Here is a 24990-nt window from a genome sequence, read left to right on the forward strand (position 1 = left end):
GACTTGCGGGAGGGATTTGGCCCCTCCCGCAAGTCACAACACATGTCAAACTCCTTGAGTTTGACATGTGTTGTGAGCATGCAGAAGCCGCATGAAGGGACGTAATAGTAGTAACATGTAGCACTTGGAAAAAGGACACACAGACAAAACACAAAAAACAAATTGTCCTGCTGGTTAAGGATTGAAATAACAGTGAGGCAGAACGCTGCGTGTGGGAAGTTTTCCGTGGAGCGCAGGGATCAAGATCAGAGGCAAAATCATAGAATAATCGCGTGGAGGAAGCAGAACAAATCTTGGCTTCCAAATCTGCAATAATCTCACTCATTATGTGACGATCTGCAGTGTGTCCTTGCGAGCGTGTGTGTTTGTCTGTGTCGACGCGCGATGATCCCTCACGCAACACACTTATGGCAGTTTGTCAAGTCCTCCCACATGGCGGGTCGCTGACCTCAATTAGCTCTGCCTGTATTTACTGAGTCAAAACTCAACAAATTGCTCTCCGCAAATTGTTCCTGGGTTACCTTGGCAAATTTCCTAAAATGACTGCTTATGAGTAATAGGTAGCGGTGAAAGCAACGCGGCGCCGCTGTAAATAACATCAATTTGCCTCAATAATCATGGAAAGCTTTGATTAGCGAGCATGGCAAAGTCTCCCGTAAGGAATGTTTCTGTCCCGGGCCTTATCACCGCCAATTCATTACCAGCATCCAATTCTCACTAATCGCACACAAACCCTCTGACAGAGTTGGATATCCTCACACCACAGTGGGATGGACGTACGCACCGCGCTCGCCACGGCGACCTCAGAGCAGCGTTTAACAAGCCAGGAAGTCGGAAAACTGTAAGTACGTGAACAAAGCCAACTGCCAGCACGAAGGCATGCGCGGCTAAACAAGATGCAAGAATCGACAAACACCAAAGAGCCTGATGGTGAAAAATGCTGTGACAACACGCGTGTGTGACTGCAGTTTGAGGCTTCATCAGTACTAAGTGGTGAATAAATCAAAGTGCTGCTACTGTAGGTCTGTGCTCCCTCTCTGTGTGCGCCATTAATCTGGGACTACAACACCCTCCACCTCTCCCTTTCCCCCTTACACGGGGTGCGGTTGAGGGCGCCCAGAACCACAGAACAATTACAAAAAAAACACACACCCAAACACACGAGTTGCTTCAAAGTTGAACCTATCTCTGAAGGGTTCGTAAATGACTTGACCTCCCTCAAACGTTGCTGTTTGCCTGCTCGCTGCTGTCCACTGTCATCGGTGGAGACACTGCAAGATGACCGCTGTCCTGTTTGGATGCAGATGGCACGACGTGGTGTGTCACCGCCCCAGATGGCACCAGCAGCTGTGCCAATCGCTAACTTCCCTTGGAATTAGGGCGATGGATATTAGTGATGTAGACTGGTCCGATCAATCACGACAACACGTGTATGCTGACGGACAGATCACCATTATTGGTCAAAGCGGTTCTGACACTCTCATGCTGGAAGAAACTCTTCAGTCCTTGGAAGATACTCCATGTAAACATGATCAACGATGAGCTGCATCAACATAGCCAGATCCATTCCAAGGTTGGGTCATGACAGCAGCAAGCTAAAGATCAATGTCCACCAATTACGCCGCCGCAGCACATACACAACCAGTACAATGAATGGGTCCAACGGTGTCGTGAAGGCCCCCTGGAGGCGCAAGACTTTGCTTTCTCAGGGAGTACAAAGACAATAAGTCATCTCAGAGCAGTGGAGCGGGAGAGGACGATGATATATGTTTCACTATTAATGAACCAGCCAGTGTATTATGTACGTAGCCAGACATGAGGTCAACACAGAGGTAGTTTGGCTGCCATTTTCATGGATGCCACTTGAAAGGTTGAATTTGAAGTACTACTGTGATCCACTGTTAAAATCTAAAATGTAAAACAGACAACAGAGGGTTCCATTTTACAGCAGCCTGGCTTTGGCCTCCTCACCTCCACCCGGGGGGCACCCTGACTAGATGGAACTCTCCCCCAGATGACCAAGATCCTTGTCCTGGCACTTAGACTGATGACTAAATGCAGTACAGAAGAATGAGCAAGTCTATCATCTGAACCACTTAGAAAGACATTTTAGCCTCTAAATCCTGTTAAACAACATTTAATTCTGCTGCAGCAGAGCAATGAAAACTCTGATGGAAACACAAACTTCACTTGTTTCCCTTAATCTTGTTTCCTTATTCTACAACACATTTAGCGGCTCTCGCCCAAATCAGACCCACCTCCGCTCGGAGAGGAAAACAATACAATAAAAATGTTAACTGTCACATAAATCTATTGGGATGGTAATTTAATTTAATTTCCTTCTTCCAGAGTTGCTTCTGTGAGAGAGTGAGCGTGTGCGGTGGTGGGGCCGGAACTTTTTCCCTTCTGTGCAGGATAGTATTCCAGCAAAAAAAGGAGATCTTATTAACTTATTGATTAATTGTGTAATGCAGTCGGTTCCCTTGCTGGTTTCCACTCAGGGGCTCCAAGCGGTTTTCCTGTCTCGCATATCCAGTGAAAAGACTGCGTTTGCAGGAGGCGAGCGGTTGGTATATTTATGTATGGCTGTTTATATGACAGCGCATGTACACAAGCCCATAAATATATAGATGTCAGCATGTTTGCCAGACTTGTACGTCTGCCTGCCAGCCTCTCATTAAGGCCCGTGAACATGGGTGTATAAGCAACATGTCTGGGGCTCCGCCTGTGATAAGGCTCTATAGTCTGGATGTTTACTGCACCTCCCTGGAACAGATGGATGGATGGTGAGCTAATTACGAGCGGACTCTTTGGGAGTGAGCTACGGGGGCGGGAGGCCTGCAGAGTGGGTGGTGGTGGTGGTGGTGAGTCTTTACTTGCGCAAGTCTAGTACTAGCCCGCACACGGACACACATCTCATAAACAAAGGCTGGGGTGAGGCATGCGCACACATTCCCAGTTTGAAAACCAAGCGGTGCCAACTCACACACATTCACCCCTGTGAAATACAAGACATTGCCATCGCAACCAAGAATAAAGGTGCTGTTGTAGCCAGGCAACAGGTTTGTGTCGCACCCACGCACATTGAGGCAGCCAATACTTCTGCCATCTCCCAATGACTGCCTACCTTGTCCTGAAGTCATACAACCTGTTCTACTTCAATAGACACGGAGGGAAAGCTGGAGCGGGCGCTTTGTTAATGGAGCTGAGAACACAGACCGAGTGAGGTGTCAGCACAGATGACCTTCAACTTTACGCGAGTGTGAGGCGCTGGATGGCAGCGTTTTCAGAGAGATGGGGAGCTTTTTCTGTTGGAGGAAGCTGGTACCGGTGGTCAAGTCATGCACACGCTGTCTCATTAAGCCCGTGTGACCCTGCTTCAAATCTGCCACTCTCTTGGCACGCCTCCATGTAGCCACGACTCCAGCACCTACCAGCGCTTATTAGGCGACGCAGGGAGAGCGAGAGCAAGGGTGAAAGTTACTGGCACACAGAAAGAGTAGAGAACACTCTGGCACAGGTGGATTTGCTTTTATACTGTGATGAGTTGCAGTGCATAAACAGTGACAGAAGGTGGGTGATAATTCCTACTATAGGACATTGGCATTTATTTAAAATAAAAAAAGTGTTTCAATTAACCTCAGAGGAGACATTAAATCAACTATTGACAACATTATTTGTGTCTAATTTGAATTCACTTCACCTAAAACTGGTACAGGGTGTGATCGGGTTGTCCGCAAGCTAAAAGTACAGCTTATTTTCTTGTCATTGCTGGAATTCTTGGGGACTTATTTTGTAGATATATCATGGAACTCACCACCAAGAACATTAATACAAATTAATTTTGTCCATTTAATCTGATATCTGTTTTATCATTTGAAATATCATTGATAGCAATGGTCCTAACAGCTACAGAGACTCGACTCCACTGGACTTGGTCTCTCTGCTCAGGTTCCAGGCGACCACTCAGCTACAATGCTAGTCCCTACACACAGTGTCAGATCCTTCAGACAGAAGGTTCCCAGATTGAGATATAAGTTATTCAGATCACCTCCACCCAAGTTAATCTTCTGCTCCTTGTTAACATTTCCTGAACATTTCTGTTATTCTGTTTTGCCAACAGTGGGTCCGACAGACCAGCTAATTTAGTGGGTAGCCGGTTTGATGAAATCACAGACAGGAAGCTGAGGGGATATCCTTGTTCCCCTCTGGTTAAACAAGCCAAACAGAAAGCCTAGGGATTCAACTCTACCACGCAGAAGGAAAAGTAGAGCACTGATGGGCACAGACGTGGGGAAAGCCCTGTTTTTTTCCCCCCATTTCTACTCCTAGAAAGAATGCTGAAAGTGAGAAAAAGAAAGGAATGAGACAATCTTTCATGAGAGAAGTGAAGTAGAAAGCTGCTGGGATTTCTTTTCTTTTTTTTTTCAATGGAAAGTTTCATGAAAGCAGAAGCAGTCAATTGTTTTGTCACAAACATTCAGCATCAAGGCTCCACACAGACTGGAGGTGTGCGTTTTGGTATATTTGTGTTTGTGGATGTATTTGGAGCGTAATATATTTGTGTCTGCCTACATCAGATCATGAGCCGCGTGTGAATGGGAGTCTAGAGGCAGATTTCGCCGTGTCACTTGGCATACTTTCATCAGTATGCATGGAGAATGAGCGCAATGAGCTGTGTGTGAGAGAGACTTTGTGTGCGTGCTATAAAAACTCTGGTGCTGCTTTACATGGAGCAAAGCTAGCGTGTGCTTCGTGTGGCATGTGCTGGCTTGGCTGAAGGGACCGTTTGGACTGATTAGGGCCATGCTCTCTTCACTGTACCGCGGCACTCACAGTGGCAGTGGCATGGTGATGGATGGTACGGGTGCCAGTCATTAGACAGCCTCCTGGCCTCTGGCACTGGGGTTGCACGCTTAAACACTGCCTTCCCTCGCCGCCTCCCAAACCACAGTGCTCATTTCAAGGTCAAACGCCTCACTTGTGCTGGAAGTAAAGGCACAAAACTTCTTGCTTTTGTTTAGAAGCTCTGTTACAGCTTACCTATCCAATGCTTCTGTGTATTTTCCACAAAACTTTGAAAGTATAATATTCATGAGAAGAGCACTGAGAGAGCACAACCCTCCACCAAACAGCGTTTTATCAGATCTATGACTCAGCAATTACATTGGCTCAGCCCTAACCATTTGACCACAAGTGATGCCATAGCAAAGACAGTCCAGATCTAACCTTGCATCCCTGCGACCATGTTGAATTAACTGTTGAATTTTTTGTCATATCAGAGTTTATTTACTATCGACTACATCAGAAGGTGCAGCTCCGGGGCCAATTGTGGCCCTCTGGCTGCATTTATGTGGCCCTCCTGGAGTCAGAGTAAAACTATAATACTGACATTTTAGTCTTGTGCATTGTTTTTCATTATGATGCAACTGAAATAAAACTTTCTCGTTTGATTCTTTCCCTTAATTGATGAAAGGAGTATTTCTCGACCCTTAAAATACATCAGAATTGAAAGCAGATATTGAAACGTATGAGACACATTGAGAATCTTGAAATGGAATGCGGTTGAAATGAAATAAAATACAACAAACCAAGATTTTCTGTGCAGTGTAATTCCATGTGATCACTTGATTTTTATTTACACTGTTTTCTTCGTCTCCTTTCTTTGGGTTTGAAGGCCCCTTTCAATGGTGACGATATATAACCTGGACCCGTAGGAAGTCTAAGTGCCCACCCCTGGACTACATCCATAGTTGTTTGTCTGTTCTGGTCAGAAGAGCCAAAACATTCTACACTGAAAATTCCATTGAAATGCTTTCAATTATTTTGCTGACAGGCAGAGGTCGAGGTAATAGTTAATGTTTGATGGAATAGGTTTGACAGCGCTTTACAACCTTCAAAGTATCCAACGCGCCTCCTGAGACAGAGACACAAGAAAGGAGGATTCCATTCACACTCAGAGGTACATGTGAGCGCAGCTGAAGTGGCACGCTCTTTTCCCTGCCTGCGTCGTCCCCTGTTTTCTGCCTTCTCTTTGGACAAACGTTTTGTTAAAAGCATCCCATACAGACAGGCTAATAAGAGTGTCTGGAGCCAAGGCTCACCCTCCACTGCTCTCAACTAACTACAACGCTGCACGAGTGCCAGGGTAAAATGATGCCTGGGGCGTGCACCAATCCAAGGGTAAGAGCCAGTTCACAGATGGGTATTTTTTAATGTGAATTACCTCGGCTGCCTCTGTTCTAGGTCTGCAAGAGTGATGGCAGAGAGGAAGACACAGCAGGGGAACCTGATTTAGGGAAGATTCATACTCCACCTCTTCACCTCCTCTACCTTGTGTACTGGCTGCGAGATATAAAAAGCCCAACTTCATACTTTTGAGGAACAGGAAGAGGCCAGCGTGTTTGAGCGTGTTTCAGAGGAAGCCAGGGGCTGAGGCCTGTGATGTTTAATTCAGGAGCACATAATCACTTCGATGGAGTCGAGAGCGGGGCTTTAAATAACTCAGCTTAGAGGGGCAGAATTGCTTCACTCTGGGTGGGGAATACTACTCCGTGTGGATGTGTGCACACTGATGTGTGTTTGAAATTCCTCATGTCTGTGCGTTTGTGTAAAAAAGTGCTCCTCTATTTTGGTGAGGGGCTCCTCCCTGCTTTGAAATATTCTATTTGTGCAGTGCATCAGAGTGAAAGGTGGAGTGTGTTTGTTGCTGTGCCAAGCGTCTGCATGCATTACAATAAAAGTGCAAAGGGCCAGTGTTCAGGGCTTGAATATGAGGGAGCAGGCAGGCAGTAAGTCAGGCGCTAAGCCGTGCAGTCAGGCATTGAAGCCCCTTTAACTGCCACAACTCAACTCAGTTTACAGCCTACTGATTCTTTCTAAGGCTCTTTCAGAGCCCACTACCCTCACCATTACTCGCAGGGGTCCAATGTTAGAGACTGGCCAGGGGTGAGGAGGGGAACGGCCATCAGGAGCCCATAATGGCCACAGCTTAGCCCACGGCAGTCATTCTAATATTCAGCAGACATGCAGGTGACACTGTCTAGCACAGGATGAAAAGGAGGTGAAGGCAGTTAGTGAGCACTTGGAGACACAGCCAGGACAAAACCGCTTGCTCTCTCCGTGCTGCTTTTCTTTGGCTTCCGCTTCCTGATAACCTTTCCACCCCTGGTCTTTCCACATGCTTGCTCTCTCATTTTCATCCGGTCCTCTGAGGGGATTGTGCGATTCATTGGGACCATTTGGAGTCCACTGCTAATGCCATCTCTTTCAGCTGTCTCTTTTCTACTCCCTCTTTTCCACTTGAGTCCTGCGTCTAATTTGTTTGTCTGCATCATCTTCGTCCCTGCCCCAGTCAACAAGGCATGCTCTTTATATGCTCCTGTGTGTGCCAGCCAGCGAATCAGGAGTTCACAGGATCAGCCCGAGGGAAGGAGGTGCTCTGGTGCATTCATAAACATGGCAATGGAGGCAGGACTGAGATGTGTCCAGCAGTCTAACCTGCTGCTGCTGCCACTGTTGAGTAAAACATCTGTGGAAGACCTTGACTTTTTGCCAAGAGGTGACAATTTCGACCTGAATATATTGTATATATTTATATATATATATAACAAAGTTAAAAAAAAAAACAAAACATTGGTGGAAATGCACGACGTGGCAGAGGCCATCGCTCCTTGAGTGTCATATAAGCTTCTAACAGTCCCACCTGACAAAGGACCCCCAACAATTTGCAATTTCCCCCCTGAAAATGATGTCATCACTCCATTTTGTTTTGTTCATTTTCAATCTTCTGTCAATACGTGACATGCTTCCCTCACATCTTGGGCTTCAGTGTTTCGTTCTGCCATAGCAGCGGTCCGAAGTTTGTGCCAAGCATCATGGGAAAGTGATTTACGCATCAGTAGTTGCGTCAAAGACCATCACAAATTAAGGCAGTGACAATGACGCTCGGCTGCTGAAATACACACTTCACAACTGCCACAAGAGCCAAAGGTCCATTGCCCAAGCAGAAAACCAACCACTGCCCTGGCATACAGATCGAAGTGAGAAGACACACAAAGCTCGCTCGCGCACATCACAGCCAGGAAATAAATAATCTAACGTCAACCCATCGGGAAAAGAAAGGCGTTGAGGGTTTCCTAGCAACAAGTGATGCCTTCTCACATCGTGAAATAATCGAAGAAAAATAAGGCGGAGATGGAGTGAAAATACATGAGAGAAGAAAAAATGTCTTCAATGACAAAACAGCCGTTACTTAAAAAATAATAAACCCCACTGGAGATTTTATGAAAACAGAAGTGCTGGACAACACCGACGCACTTCCACATCCTCTCCATGGGGGCAGTGTTGGTTGCGAGTTGTACTACTGAGCAGGTCCACAGACAGCTGCGGTCATGGGAAAGGGCTGTCGATTCAGTGCTGAGTGCTGAGGGAAAGTGTCCGGAGGATGAATCAGGGTCTTACACACTGATACAAATAAGACGCAGAGATGTACAGGGGTTGTGAAAGCCACAGCAGCACATCATCTTAAAGGATACAGAACATACAGGCTTTTTATGATCGGTGAAAATCCATGGCTTTTCATGAACAACAGCCAGCCACTTTATCCGACTGCCATGAGCGGGCAGTCTTGTGATCAATACCACAGACTCTCACTCTTTCAACGACAGGATAGTTGAAGTATTTTGCATTGTTATCACAGGTAATTCACAGGGAACTGCTCGGCGTGTTGCTGCAGCTCTTGTGAGAGACTGCCTGTCTGCAGTGGTCAGCACCTGTCCCAACAAAAATGTTGCAGACTCACGTCTCCGACAGAGAGTGATGTGGTGCCCCAGTCATTGGCAAGGATTCCTTGTTTGGGCTGTAATGAACTAATGCAAGGGAAAGATACAGAACTGTTATGATGGGGAGCAGGTCATTTCATGAAGTTATTATATCAAATACTTGTCTTCAATAGAGTTTAACTAGAAATATGTTCAGGGTATTACATCCATTTCATGTAAAATAAGAATTCAATGGGATCATAATGATGTTATCATAAAAATATAACATACCTGAGGGGACATACTGTATTACAGTTTAATATTTCAAAACTGTACTCAAAGTTATAGTTGTATGAAAATTAATGTGCATAATAATAAAAATAACAAAACTAGTTTTACAGCAAGTAACACAATTGTATGCAGAATGGGGAATATGGCAAGTAAGATATCCTTAAAATACAAATTAAATAAAAAAAAAAACAGATGCAAAGTGTGCATTCAAACTAGAAATGCTTAAACAGAGAAAAGAGTCAAAAAGCTATGTAAGCGTTGCTCACACAGCGTTAGATTTCCCTGGCAGATTCCACAGTGGCCTGCGTGCCAGTTAGAACGTGGCAGCTTGTAATAAACTGTGTGTGTGTGTGTGTTTAACTCAAAAGCACTAATGGCATGTTTGTTCATGCACATGTTTATCTTTCTGCCCAAATTGTGTAATACAGAGAGAAACTCACTATCTCCATCCCGCAGCTGCCACAAAGAATCTCCCCAAAACAAGCGCGGGGCCATGACAGAGACTGAGCGACCGCAGCCTTCTGCTGCTGTAATAGGAAATTAATTGAGACCATCAATATCGTATTAATCATTAAAGCACAGGTGCTGAGGCGGCACTTTGCTGACTGTTGGCGGTGCTGGCATGAAAGTTTGACCTGCTATTTGGCTCCAAAATGTTGCTCAGAGGAGACAAAGGGAAAACACAATTCAGTCGGTCCCCTTCCTTCACACGCAGAGACGGCAGGTGAATATGCACGTCAAGGAGCCCGCCCTCAAAACGCTCCGTCCAAGTTAACGCTCCTTTCACACCAAGTAATGAGACAGAAATGGAAGAGCAGTGAGTGCTCTCATCAGAAGACGTCAGGTAAATTGGGAGAAATATTCATCAACTCCATTGCTTCTTATAGGACCTAATCCTGCGCCAGACAAAGCCTGGTGAGGACTGCAGTGTCAACGTGAATCAGCCAGCAGAGACAAATTTCGGCAACTACAATAAGCCGTTAAGCACACCACATTCTTAAATAGTTGAAGGCTTCTCGCTGAGAAGAATTCTCCTTTGAATGAATAATACATCACACGTCGAGGCACAGACAGACACATGCTTTATATATGTGGGCCCAGACACACATGCACCGGGGGGAGGGGGGGGGGGGGGGGGGGGGGGGGTGGCGTCTCCTGCTGCGACTGCAGCAAAGAAGGTGCTACGATTCCATCAGTTGATGAGCAAACCTTGTTTCAGATACAACTCTGGGCTACAGTGGAAATAACTGGGTAATGAATGTCCAATGTTCAGTTATTTTCCACTGCCAGCGGTGGAAGACTCATCAAGGACTTCTTTTTCTCCAGCTACTTGAGCCAATTAGATGACAAGATAGTGAAACGCTCCCAGGCCAGTGGGGAGGCGGCGTCATCATTTCATCAGATCTGGAGATCACAACCATCAAGGATATGACAAGCCATTGGAAGTCTGTTTTCAGTTCATCCACCGTCCCAAAATTCACATCGCATTATGAAAATGAGGTCCAGCTCACTGCGAGACTCATCTTTATGGACACGTTTTATGGGCGCAGCAAAGGTGGAGTGGGGTGAAGGATTGCACTACCTTTTGGAGTTGACATGGGCCTGGATACTGAAACCATCCAGACCTGCAAGTATGGAGCGGTTTGCCCAAGAGCAGGGGGGTCAAACTCAGGCCAAAATCGAGCAGGTCGAACAAAATTCACATAGTTTGTAAACAGCAGCTGCATAAACTTACTCATCAAAATGAATAAAAAAATAAAGAACTGAGCTGATGGGTTAGCTCAACACTTATGCCCACAAGTATGGGTAAGTGACTACAAGAAGAAAATCACAGTGGCCTAGATTTCATCTCTCTCCAAGGTTGAGGAGCCTCCTCATCCAGGACAGACTCTGAATCTGGAGAAGCCAGTTGTGCTGCCTTCCTCAGGGAAAAGCCCTTTCTGGAGAGAGGCTGCCCTGGCTGACCTGCCTTGGAGGAATGGACAAACATTTTCATCACAGACATTCTTGAAACGTGTTTAGATTTAGTTTCAAGTTGATGATCGTTACAAGGGCCATAAATTTAATAACAGACATGTGTCTCATCCATTTGAGAATTGCTTGAGACAACAGTGCATGCGTAACCTCAAGTGAGGTGTCATTTTATCCAGGCTGTGGAGCGCATGTGACACTCGATCGTGACGGCGTTGAAGCTTTGAAATGTTTATGATTCAGGGGGTTGCAGCTAAGATGGAGATTGATCTGGCTGGGAAGGCAAATAAGATCACCAAAGCTCAGCGTCAGCTGAACAGCAGGCAGCGGGTCACAGGGGGGCAGGGAGAGGATACGCAGTAAATGCATTAACACATGTCTGGACCTTAGAGAGCGCAGAGTAATGAGTGCTTCCTCTACACATGCTGAATGCAAGGGGAGAAAATATGGAGGCTGCTATCATGACCATCGGATTAGTGCTGTGTGTGTGTGTGTGTGTGCCTCTTGGCTGATTGCTGCTCGACTGCTCCAGACGTAACAACAAACGGCATCACTTTACTCTGAAGTGTTAAGGCGGCGAACAACGCAGAATAAGTGATTGAAATGCGGCCAGCGTATTAAGGCGATTGGCTGTTGTGTTGGTAATATTCATTTGTTTATTCTCAGCATTATGTTAATGTTTATGGTCATCATCTGGTTGATATTTCTTCATCATACTGAGGAGGCACTGACCTAGGAATCCATTCCTTCCTTTATTGCTTTGTCTTTCATGCTTGGTGGACTCACATTGGCCCTCGCAGGCCTTATTTACCACTTGTTTGATGAGATCCGCTTGAGTGCATTGGATCACTTGTGCTTTGACTACTGATTGGCACAGACACCACTCAGACCACGGCCACACAACCTTGACTTGTTTGTGCTGATGCCGTAAGGATCTAGAGAGCTCAGGAACTTCAGTATGAGTGATATGCTCCTGGATTTGTTCTAGAACAATCCACTGTCACACATTCACGTTAAATAGATTTTTCAGTAAGAGCAGCAGTTTATATTTTTGAGACTTTTCTTTTGGTTGCCTTTGCTGAACCAGTCTGGAAAAAGAAGAATGCAAATCAATATATATATATTTATTTTTTATTCCTCTTAGAAGCATCTTCATCCGGGTTTCATTTGTAAATGTCTAAAAAGCTGTTCAACCCGAGAAGCCTTGAATATAGCATTATTATTTCATTCCCAACAGCATCGTGGGAGAATCTGGGCTCAGTTTTTTATGCAATAAATTCCTAACTGGCTTTGCGGTGCCTCTAAGATGAATCCATGGGCAACTCAGTACCACGGCAGAATGATAAAGTACCATTAAATGCTACTATCCCTACTCAGGCACAGTTCAACCGATGGGACAAAACTGAACGCCTTATCCAGCAAATATCAATGTTTAACATTGTCTGTGATTAAAACGAATATCACTGAGGTTTCTGGAAAAGGTGACAGAAAGTTATCTACCCGCGAGTGGAACAACAATGGAAATTATGTCATGAACTCCCGAATGTGTGGATATGAGAGGGTTTTTAGACACACTTATGCACATGTGAAAGACTGGTTGGATGGAAAAAAAACCCTTTGATGTATCTGCCGACGGTTTTCTACACAGGAACAGAGGAGAGGACACCAGAGAGACGAGGCCCAAGCCCCGGGGCCTGCTCTCGCCTCCCTCCTGTCGGCTTGCCTTCCCCCACTCTGCCATGATCAATAAGGAGTCCTAATCACTGAGGACAGGACGGGGTTCCACATCTCTTCTCTCTACTTTTCTTTTACAACCTCTGCTTCTACTCTGTCGTAGCCAGAGGGAATAAATTCAACTTGTTTGTTTTATTTGGGGTTTTTGTGTCTGTTCATTTGTGTCCAGACTTAACGTGTTTGTCACAGAAAGGGTGCCGGAATTTTGGGGGCTGTTTTGCAACTGTTTGCATCTGTGCACAACAAAACAGCGAAGTACGCATGAAAGGCAAAACACCAGCAAAATTAGGGGCAATCAGAATAACACACGTTCTCGTTTTCAAAGTCTAGTCCATTCTTGATTGCGTTTGCGGCTTATCATTTATGTATGTGTTGAGGCATTTAACCATGCAAAGTACGACCACTTGTATTGCACCACAACAGGCCCATCATTACAGCAGCACAGATGCAAAGGTCCAACTTTAAACCACGTGATTTGGTTGCTGCTTCAGTGTCTAAATAATTCACCTGAACTCTTTGGACATGTTCAAGCCTGTGGTTTTCTCCCTCTTTGACTGTAAACATAAACCCTCATGAAAATGCTAAGATTGCCAACATGGCTCCCGTCTGAAATGCTGGGCATCATAAACCAACGTTTTGCAATGAAGTACAAAACGCTCATGGCTTGTAAAATACTTGATAAGACATGAAAGAAAACAGCGAATTTGACCACCGTCAATCATGCATTGAACCGAACCATGAGACGACCACGTCTTGCATCATCAGCAAAATCATTGGAAAGACGAATAATTACAGGGCAGAAGAAGAGGCATCAATCCCGGGACATTGACTTCACCCTGTTGCAAACAGCCTCACCCACAAGCCAAGGCTCCATTAGGTATTGTCTAGGGCATACAGGCTAATTTGTTGGCATCAATAATACATTCAAAGGATTTATCTAACTTGCAAATGAGTGTTCATTTAGCAGTCCAAGAGACAGGGAGGAGAGCAGGCAGCAGGGGAGAAGGTGAGGGAGGCTGGAACAGCTGCTGGGGCCTATCTGGGACACACTTAGCCCTTTTTTGGGGCATCCACAGCAATCAGAGTCACCCGCTTTAAACGCTTGGTTCTTATGAATTTAGAGCACTAACAAGTGTTGTTCAGGGACGGGCTGCTGGCAATAAACTGAGGATATTGCAGCTACAATAAGACACGGAGCCACCGTTGCTCTACACCACATTACCTCCTGCTGCATTTAAAATTCTCTGATCGTCTGCCAGATGACAACATGACAGAAAAGGCCGCGCGATCGTGTCTCCGTTAGAAGACACAGCTATGAGACGTGCTGGGCTGTCCTGAGGGCACCACGGGATCTCCAGGGGCCTCTGATCTCGCCGTCTCCCACCGGTGCCGGACGCACGGAGGAGGGCGCTGAAAAATTGAGGCTTGTTATGAGTGAGGATGCGAGCGTAGAGAGGGAGAGAGAGGATGATTGGAGAGGAAGAAGGAAGATGGCCATGAACATATGCTGCATCTCTGTGCCAAACCCCACTGGCTCTAGCAACCCACGCATAGCAGACACTGCGGCTGCCACTCCAGTCCTCGCCGACACCAACACCGTAGCACTACTTAGTCAAACAAAGCTGGGGAGATAAATCTGGAAAGAGTCAGGGTCTCCCCTCGTCTCTGCTCACTGCCAGCTTGCTTGGATTAAATAACAGGGTGATTACACACAGGCACAAACACTTCTATCAGGGCCAACCCCACAAGCTGCTAAATATTAGGGGAAGGATCAAGGAGCACAATCGTCGGAACATCTTTTTCACGGCGGATCAAAATGTGGATGAATCTGTCAGCTTCACATTATGTCTATTTGCTTTCGACTCAGATGATACATTTTGATTTTGAACAACAAAAGTCACTGGGAAATAAGTGATTGGCAGCAACATCAACGGTTTGATGCATAGCGACACAACGGATGCGTGGCTTGTTTCCTGGTGCCCAGAACACATACGGGCAGCCATTGCTCTGTGAAGAGTCGTCGCATGAGCATCGAATGAGACCCGTGTTTGAAATCAGACCATCAAGGGCATGAACTATGATTCTTTTTTTTTTTTTTATTGAGATAGGTTTTATTTTATGGGACAAGCAGTCCATGTTTTGTGCTCACCATCTCAAGTATTAAACGAAAAGCAGTTTAAGTCATGCATGGCGCAGCGATGAGAAGAGAAGCAGACACACAAACACCCTCAGACGGCCAGATATACAATAACAAATACTTGTCTAACACAGAAATCAAATTGAGGGTTCAGGCTGCAATCTGAGCCACGCAAACTCAATTCCCACTGCTGTCTGGCCTCACTTTCAGCGCCTTTCCATGTGAACGAATGGGGTCAGTATCGGCACATAAACATCATCTTCCACTCTCTCACCCCTCTGTGAATGGAGGCTGAGCACCGTTGCATACCTACACAGGGATGGCAAGGGCATCGCGGAGTGAAAATCAATACCATACCTCACCACTAAGCACAATCCCAACCAAAAGCAGCTGGAGTTTGCAGGTTGTTCCATAAACTGGATGGCTTCATTGAGCTGGGCGCTGTGTCGGTGGATTGCTACAGTAATGCACTACAGCACAACGACTTGGGCTTGCCAGACACACACGTATATGCACAACTCACACACACAACCCCAGACCAACAGCATGTTCCCAGAGGCTGGGGAAAAGGCAATGAGAAAAACTCTCTTGAGGCAAAACATGGCTGACAAACACAGCGTCCTCTGTGTCACATGCAAGGAAAAGCCCCCTGTAGACTATTAGGCCCACCCGTGTTTTGTACACAAAACACACACAAAGGCCACTTAATGTCTAAAAATAGCAGTGGAGAACCAGGAAGCGGGACTGAGGCTATTATTATTGCGCACACGTCTCAGCCAGTCCCACCAAGGAAAGGGAAGAGACTAATGATTTTCCTGGTGCAAGCAATTAAAAAACTATTTGTCACCTGCCAGGCTGCATATGACGTTCAGGGCCTTGGCAAAGGACCACAGATGAACTCCAGCACACACACACACAGCACTACAACAAGCAAGGCAGTGAAGCCGAGCTGAGGCAGAGAAGAGGCTGATGGAACAAGAAGAAAATGGAAGAGAGACGAGGGCGGGTAAAAGGATGATTTATCCGGACAGGTTAACACCAGGCCAGACAGCATCTCAGACAGGAGACTGCCATCAGGAAATCATGTAATATTTAGAGTCGAACCAATAAAAGTCACTCTGGGTCCGCCAGGCCTTTGGATTAAACGAAACATATACCTTACTTTTCTCCCACACATCTAACCATGTCTCTAATGAGACTGAGGGCAGGTGTCCACACACCACTGAAAAAAGCTACAGCTTCATTAAGAAATACATTTTGATGCTGCCTTTGAGTCCAAAACTCTCGAGAGTCTGTGGGTCGATCACAAATCCAGAGAGGTTTAAATACGATTCAGCTAGAAGTGGGAAACAGCTGAGCGTGGTGAAATGTGAGGGCTATGGCTCTATCAATTTGTGTACCCACAGAAACACCACGAAACCTACGCACAAACTCTCTCCACCTGGACTGCAATGGAAACGATGCTCACAAAGTCACGAACAATGCAGATGGAGGAGCGAAAATGGGTTTCTCAGGTGGAACACTTGTCAGTGAAAGTTGTCACGTAAGTGATGTTAAAAATAAACTTTTCTCAGGCTGTGGAACAGAAAGTGGCATCTAGATTGACAATGAAAAACAAAGAATGCATCTATAGGAGGCAAACACTGGGCTCTGGGCTTGCCTGAGACAAACTGTATAAATTGAGAGCAGGCGGTAAATCACCCCACGACACATATAAAGCCTCGCTTGCATTACACGGCGCTATCCTGTTCCTGCTCTGAACACGCTCTTGGCTGGGGTTATTTACAAGGCAGCTCGTTAACGTCAGGTGATTTGCACTACTCATTTGCCTCTGCTCATCTTCACCAAGTGATATCATCTTGTGACTCTAATCTTATCACCTTAATTTCCATTTTCACCCACCACTCGCGCCGCGTCTTGCTTGCCAGCCCTCTAGCACCTCCCTGCTCTCTGTGGCATCTTAGGTTTGCGTGGGTACGTTTAGAGACCAGACTAAAAAGAGCAAGTGTGTATGTGCGTGTGTGTGCATGTGCCTTTTCAAAATCACATCCAACCAGATCAAAGAAGACGAGAGAAAGTCTGGTTTGACTCTGAAGAATTTGTGGGACCTTGTAGTTTCCACTGCCCCCTACTGAGAGAGAATGAGAGCAAGCCAAAAGTCTTGCAGAGGGGAGGGCGCTCTGCTGTCTTGGTGAGGCACAGTGGCACAGCCAATTCTGACATAACCTACAGTGCAATGGCGTTTGAGGGTTTTCATGAAACGTGAGGAATAATAAGAGAAAGCAGGCTGGAAGATCAAGCGATCAATGTTGACAATCAGAGAATAGAAATGCATTTTATTCTCGGTAAAAACTCCCTGAAGCTGCTAAATGACTCCACATCAACTTGTCAATTGGTCTTCCACTTGCATTTTCGTCCTGAACCAAGAGAGGAATGAGCCTGATTCAAGCAAATCAAACAGAAGCTGGAATCAGAACCAAGGCAAATCCAGATCAATGCACATCCTGTTAAAAGTGCTTTCATCCCGTGACACTCTGGTTTTCCTCTCCCCTCTCCAACGCATTTAACTTTTCCCTTTTCCATTTTATCTTTTTCTGCTATGACAAGTGCAAGTGACGGTGTCGGAATGTCAACCCTCATCCACGGCTAATTGGGGCTCAGAGGAGTAATCAGGGCAGGACAAATCGGACAGTTCTGGCCATTAGCTGTGACCACTGTTCTCCAGAAAGCCGGGTGACGCCTGCACGCCTCTGTCATCACGCGCCGGCCTGCACGGTGACAAAGGCAATCCGCAGCTTGACATGTGTGGGGACCGAGGGATTGGCAGAGCAAAGACCACTGGCTAAATGTGGAGCCATTGATCTCTCTTTGCTCTGTCACACACACATGCACTTTAGTCATAAATAAACAAAGAGAGAGCAATAGGGAAAACACACACCAGCGTCTGAGCAGCAAAGTGGAGAAGGAACGCGTGGGAGGAGCAGGCGTGGACTGAGAATTCCTTGCAAGCAAAAGGTGATTCAGATGCTGTGTGGTATATAAAGGATCCTTTCTGTGCAAACAAAACGCCAATATTGCCATTCTCTGATTTCAGTGAGTCACAGACCTGAACTGGTTGGTTAACTGGAGTAATCATTGGTCTACAGTTTCATCATTGTAATACGCCACCGATACTTTGATTTTACATATTTCAATGGATCTGGATTTCCAATCATCTCTCAGCACCAGTCAGTGGGAAAGTTTCTTTCAACCCTGCAAAAACAATGGAGTGATTGTCAGTCTTGCACCGAAGGTAAAGATGTCAACGTCTGCTCCGTCCTAAAGTGCAGCTCTTCACTCTGGGGGCGAGATGAATGTCAATTTGCTTTACCGGTCGAGCCTTAACCTTTCAGGGAACCTGAATAATTTAAGCACCACATACCTGTTGTGTGCGTCTCATTCTGTGCCTGGGCTTGGGCCGGTTGCTTGATTGCACAAGTCTATTGCCATGCGCAACACTTTGGCCGCCAAGCGAAAATGGCAAGACAAATGTGGCGGGGGATTTGTGGTAATTGGCTGCGCTGGTGGGCCACGGCGATGGGCCTCAAGGAAAGGTCGCAGGTGCAGATCAGTCTGTCAGAAAGAGAGGACGCTCTCTTGGCCTCCAGGGTTTCGCTAACTTCTCCCTCCTGTCCATGCCAAGGAGGCGCCCAATCTGGGGCCCCTAATGAAGCAATGCACTAACCTTCTCAACTGAGCTCCATGAATCGCCAGTGTCTTTTGCTTAATTAAACTTGATATGAAGTGAGAATCCAGCACAGTCTGGAAGAAAACTGAAAAGTGATCTATTCAGGGACGGGGCAAACCGATGCTTTGTGTTTGTGTGACTTCACAAGAGGAGGAGAAGCAGAGCAACAGGGACATGGCTCGCACTCCAACATGCTTGTGAAGCAGCTGTTCTCCTCATGGCGCCGATGGTCCGGGCCTGCCAGCAGCAGCATGATGCCGCGAGCGCCGAGCTCCCTCCTCACTGAAGATTCTGGAAGGCACGCCGCAACAAACCGACCAGAAATGCTTTCGAAAAGACTCAAAGCAAGTTATATGGCTTCATTTGACATGCATCGAGCATCAATGCTTTCTTGTTGCCGAACAAGAATGTCAGCAGGTGGAGTCAAAATCACCCACTCAATCTGATAACCTTCTCCGTAGTGCTGCTTTTTCATTTGATACAAACAACAGCCTGCATCGCTAACAGCAATTATATTTCTACTGCCTCCGTTTGCCCCGAGGTTGTAGACAGCCAGTCAAACCCTCCCCAGGTTTTACAGCCTCTCCACACTCTCAGCGAAATCAACAGAACGGTGCAAAATCTCATCCATGATTTATCTTTGTGAAATATTCATTCATGTAGCCCTCCGTGGTCTGGACGCTGCCTAGGTGAGTCTGGACCTGACAGCTCTGCTTCGTCATCACACATCACCCGCGCCACTCTGACTCTGCTGCCTGTCTCCCATTCAAACGTAACTTAACTGATACGAATGAATAGAGGACTTGAGAAGATATAAGCAATCCATCCGTCTGCCTGTAGCCTGCAGGCATGTCCACTTCGGCGCTGAAGCTGCTCGCGCACCAACCCGTGATAGATCACCGGAGTGAGAGAACTACTCAACTTTTCCTATTCAATTAGCTGGAGAGGGAGAGCCTGGTCCTGACGGACGCTCTCATGTGAGGAATGATGAGTGCGGACGCTAATCTGTTTAGCGCACTAGCCACAGCTCCACTGACCTCAATTGTAAAGACGTATATTTATTCATCTAAAGAACGAGAAAAGCGCTCTGAAAGTGCAGACCTCCAAAAGATGCAGAGCACTTCAGAGACCATATATTCCATATATTCCAGTGAAGATCAAGACATTTGTTCTGACTAATGATTCCTATCATACAGATGGTTACCAGAAGGCACCTTCATTCCGAACCAGAGGGACAACAGAGAGCTTTTATTTTCATGGCGCTTACACTGAATTAATGTACTGATCCTCAGCCCAGCAGGAGCTCCTCCATAAAGAGAGCCTTGCCAACCAGCACAGCCACAACAGTACAGAGTTACAAACTCCAGTTACTTTTTTCAAAACTCAAGAAAACAAGAATCAAAACACGATGATGATAAACTCGCCACTTTTAATTCCATCTTTATTGATGGCGCTTCAAGAATTCGACTGCGTAAATAAATCGATGCATTTAATTTCAACCCACCAAGACATGTCAGTAAGGGCTTAATAATGAAATGCGATAGAATTCCTGGCTCCTTAATGGTCATTGAAACAAATGGTCAGTTGCCTTGAAATTCCCACAACGATTACTGGTAAAGCGTGTGTTTCGACAGCCAAGCAGAGAATTCCCAGCGCAACTGGGTTTCAGCACCATGGAAAGCGCCAGGAGGCATAAGTGAACCTTCCGTGCTTCAGCTTTTCCTTCATCACGGTGTCATCCCTCCGCCTGTGCAATTAAATAACCCCTGAATGAATCCATATCACGTTGGAAGAGAGTCACATAGTGCTGAAACAACCGCAGACACAACAGCGACAACTCATTTTCCTACATAACACTGATTCAAGGGGTTGCCAAAGCCATTACGGTCTGAGGGAATTAGACGAATAAGAAAAATGTAATGGCGTGGGGATATTAATAATGTATCCAGGAGAGACAGAGTGTGTCCAAAGCTGAGGAAGGGGCCAGGGAGAAAGTGATAGCAGTGAAGAAACAAGGTTGTCAGCATTCCCTCTTGCTTTGGTAGTCATTTCATTATCTCATCCCTCTCTACTCCTCTTCAAAGTAGGAAACGCATGAGAGGCTATTGACCCCTCTCTGTGTCGGAGGCAGTCAGCAGGACAAATGAAGTTCCCCCGCAGCCCCCCCTCCACATTAATATCATAATTATCCCCACCTCTGTGCCCCCGCCAGCCAGCGCAAACGCCACTGTCTGATTTGATGGAGAGGTGCAAGCCGGGAATTACATTCGATTAGCACTAAACAAGAGAAAGGGACACAAAGCGATGGAATCAATCAGTGCCACCACGCACAATCCCAGCGTGGCGAAGCCAACCTCCAGATGGATGTGATGGAAGTTCTGATTCTACACTTTAAAAGATTTATTCTGAACAGGCTTAGAAGTGAAGGGGAAACATTTGGGGGGCTGTGCGAATGAATGCCGTCGTGATTTGCCTCTTCTCCTGTTTCTCTCTTAAATGAAGTGAACGAATATTGTACCACAAACTCACTATGAATATTGGCAATGCAGCATTCCTTATCTCATGTGATAAAACATCATTGTGACTATAACTTTTAAGGTGTACTGTCCATTATAGAATGACTTTTCTCCACCAATAAGACTTAGAAATGGACCAATGAACACCACATGCTAACCGTGCGGCAGCCAGAAGCATTACTAATTACTACTACAATGTGACAAGACAGTAGGACAAAGTCCCGGAAGCAAGTCTTTGTCACCCGTACTAACCACGGTGATTTCTTGGCTGCGCACGTGGATGAAGAAGACAATGTAAATAATCAAACGTTGCACAGAGGTGATCGTGATGAGCCAAGTGTGTTGAAAGAAGAAGTGGTCCAAAAGGATCCCCCTGTACTCGCTGGGATTCTCCTCTGTCCCCCGTCTCATTATCTGGGATTCTACTCAAAGGAGAGAGGATGAAGGGGAGATAAAGGATCGGACACACGCAACTTAGAAACATTCTGCACACCTTGTTAGACTGTGTTTGTTTTTGGACAAGAAAAGCGATGACACACGCTGTCCTCTATTTGCCTCTCAAGCTACTTTCTCTCACTGGAGCTCCGTTCAGATTCTGAGGGCTTTCAAAGTTATGTCCATCTCACACTTTGTCATCGAAGCTCTCCTCCGCTGTTTTCTCCCCCGTCTCGGCGGTGTAATAGTTATTTTCATCCCCATCTCCCTGTAACCTCTGGATGGCTGATTATTTACATTTTTCACTCACTGGTGACCTTTCTCTTCAGCCGCGCTGGGAGCTCCAGTCTCTTTGCTGCTCGGCTGTTGACAGACTACTGTCTGCAAATCTCATATAGACACATCAAATGGTACACAGGGAGTTGAGTAGGGAAGGTGCAGAGATGGAGAACGGGTGGGAAAAGGAGGATTATTGCAAGAGTGAGGTGACAAAATACAAAGGAACGCCACTTTTTCTGGATCTGCACAGATATGGATTGATAGCTTGTAATCTGTTACCTCCGGTCTCATCGTTTTTGTGGTTTCCTCTCAGTGCAGATGGTCTGCAATAAAGCGCCAGACAAGAGATGTAAATCTGTTGTCAGTGTCAGACCAAAAACGTGCCTTAAATTAATGTTTTTGTTTGGCGGCAGAGTTTAGCGAAGTGAGGACGAAAGCTGGGTAACAATATTAGCTGATAAAAGTGTTTCATTCCAAGTCACGCTGCACGAGCAAACGCTCCACATCCAAGCTGTGTTGTACAGACTTACAGAGGTTATATAGAGGAGAACAGCATGGGTACTTCACTCAAGGAAATTAATGATAAATATGTGGGTTAATTTTTAATAATTTGCCATGCACAGTGCCTGCATGGAACATCCGGCTGCCGTGTTCTGCCAGTTTGCACAGATGTTGTGATGAGACAAGATGATGACACTCCGAGAATTGAACAGGACGCTGCTAAAACTGTGCCAAATTACGAGGACACTTCAGAAATTCAACCGATTACATGGTTAATAATGATGAGCAGCAAATTGGTCCTCGCAGTCTCCTGTGTGAACGACTGTCAGTCTGTTAGCCTGAGGGAAAGTGCTGCAATGAGACTCCGTCTTAACAGGAATTCTTCTTAAGCAGTCAGGTGATGTTTATGTTTCTAAACCGGAGGCAGGAGAACCCAGTCAAAATACTGTTTATTGATCCATTTTCCACAGCCCACACAGGTCAGGACGAGGGGGCTGCAGCATAAGATAACAGGCCGAGGTATTTTATCCCTAGAAACTATCCCATGCTCTTCTAGGGAAATGCCAAGGCATTCCCAACCAAGAGACAAAAACTCTGTCCTCAAACAAGCTCTTAGTTTATCTAATCCGGGTTGTCTCCCTACTTACTTAGCAACTGCCTGTATGTTGTAATATAGAATATTTCTCATGGTTCTTAACTGGCATCATCATATCTGGATCTATTTTCTCTGACATTTACAGGTTAGACTTTTAATTATGGAGAAAATAATTTCATGGAGTAACAGGAGCAGCATTGCTTATGGTGCGACAGAAGATGGGACAGGACCTAAATCTTTGGGTGACTGATGCAGTTGTGTGTGAGTGGGAAACAAACAAGGACCCAGCCATTGAGCGAATGGAAAAAAAAAACTTGAAGGTCTTTGTTTTCGGTGAGCAGACTAATAATTTGCCTTCATTTTTAAGCATTGTTGTGTCGCTCTGCTTCTGTGTTTGCCAACACATTGTGGTTGATTATAAGACTAATGGATTTGTCTTCTGGGGCTATTCAGAGCCGCGGGGATGTTGTGACTCAACACTTCTTGTCTGGAGGAAAAACACTTAAGCAAATTGGACTAGTGATACTTCAGCCAAAATCACACCATGTTATTTCCCTCTCCAGCGTCTGTATACAGACCCAACAAAAGCCAAGTCCATGATAACACAGGTTTAGTCAACTCTGAGGATGGTAAAATTATAGTGCGGTTTGAAAGTCAGCACTGTTCTTCTTCAAAATGGAAGAACAGAAAACAAAAGGAGAAAACTATTATCCTCAGAAGACAGGACTTTCAAACTATCCACTTTAAACAGAAAGATTTCTAATTGTTGAGGATTACGATGATGATTTCCATGAAATAGATGTCATCCCTCGCTCATTTATACAGTGCTACACAGTTTTGTCATTCGGATTAGCCAGACGGAACACAACCATTTTTAATACATGATGTTATTAGCTCTAAAGCTGATCCCCTTACATTATAATGCCAGTGCTCACCAGGAAACTGGAGTCGGAGATGTCCTGACCGGTCAAGACACACAGGTGCCTTGGAATAAATAATGACAGCCGTTAAGCACCTGGTTAACTACAGAGACAAGCTGCAATACTGAGATTTAGCAGCCCAAGTGCTCACCACTGCAACACTGGACTATCAAGGTTTACACTCAAGTGCTAACATGAAGGCAGTGGAATTGTGCCGAGGCCGAGCGCCACTGTTTGCTTTACACCTCATTAAAATTGTGCGTGTGAACAGTTTTAAGATGGTACCAACAATAACTGCAGCCGTTGCTAAAAGAAAAGATGAATGGAGGTGATCAAATGGTGAGTATTTACAACCACTTTCAGCAGTTGGACTTGATGACCCACTGTAAGCACAATACTGTACAAGGAAGCTCTTCCATCATGCTTTTACGGCTGCTGTTAGACGGAGGAGATGGCAAAGCTTTTAGCAGACGGCGATACCGTCCTTCGCCGGACAGGGTGTATGGGCAATGCCATCAGAAAGTGAATGACTGGGAAGATAAGGGAAATGGAGGCAGGAGAGAAAACAGAGAGGTGAGCGAGGCAGCAAAGGAATGAGCTGATGTCAGCCTGCGCGCTGTCAGAGGACGAGCACGTTGGCCAAATGGAAACTGATACCATGCAAGTCATGTCGAGAGGAGTACGGAAGTTGGAGGAGAATCTGAATTAAAAGCGACAATAGCCAGAGAATCTTACCTGGAGGAGCCAGTAGCACCTGCGGTGGAAGGTGGGGATGATGGAGGAGTGGACATAGCAACCGTACAGACACTGGAAGATGGCAGAGAAAAGGAATTAGCGGAATTTAAGAAGAAGGTCATGCAAAGAACACGCGTTCAAAATAGTGAGAAAACAGTGTGTTTTGCCTGGCAGGCAGGAGGACAAGCCTGAGGTGATCGAGAGGGTCCACTCGGCCACCCCAGCTCTTTCCCCTCCAATCTGTTGCCGTCAAACTCAGAAGACCCACAGTCTGAAGAAAGAAACCGTGCCAAAATATTAATCTTGGCTCCTGCATGAATTCCTACCGACTGGGAAATTTCCACTGACAGGATGATTCAGGTGCGATGTATCACGCCCCCTCCACTA

At 45.8% G+C, this 24990-nt stretch overlaps 1 protein-coding gene across 15 annotated transcripts in view; it reads right to left on the reverse strand.

Moving 5' to 3' along the window:
* Positions 1 to 24990, reverse strand: part of camta1a (calmodulin binding transcription activator 1a) — a 268368-nt gene that overhangs the window by 30480 nt on the left and 212898 nt on the right. For all 15 annotated transcript variants that reach the window (XM_053849460.1, XM_053849470.1, XM_053849462.1 and 12 more), the window contains one exon: positions 24604 to 24675. In XM_053849460.1, the coding sequence (XP_053705435.1) occupies positions 24604 to 24675 (72 nt within the window). The remainder of the gene's footprint in view (positions 1 to 24603; positions 24676 to 24990) is intronic.

Source organism: Synchiropus splendidus, chromosome 18 (assembly GCF_027744825.2).
Source record: "Synchiropus splendidus isolate RoL2022-P1 chromosome 18, RoL_Sspl_1.0, whole genome shotgun sequence".
Classification (NCBI taxonomy): domain Eukaryota; kingdom Metazoa; phylum Chordata; class Actinopteri; order Syngnathiformes; family Callionymidae; genus Synchiropus; species Synchiropus splendidus.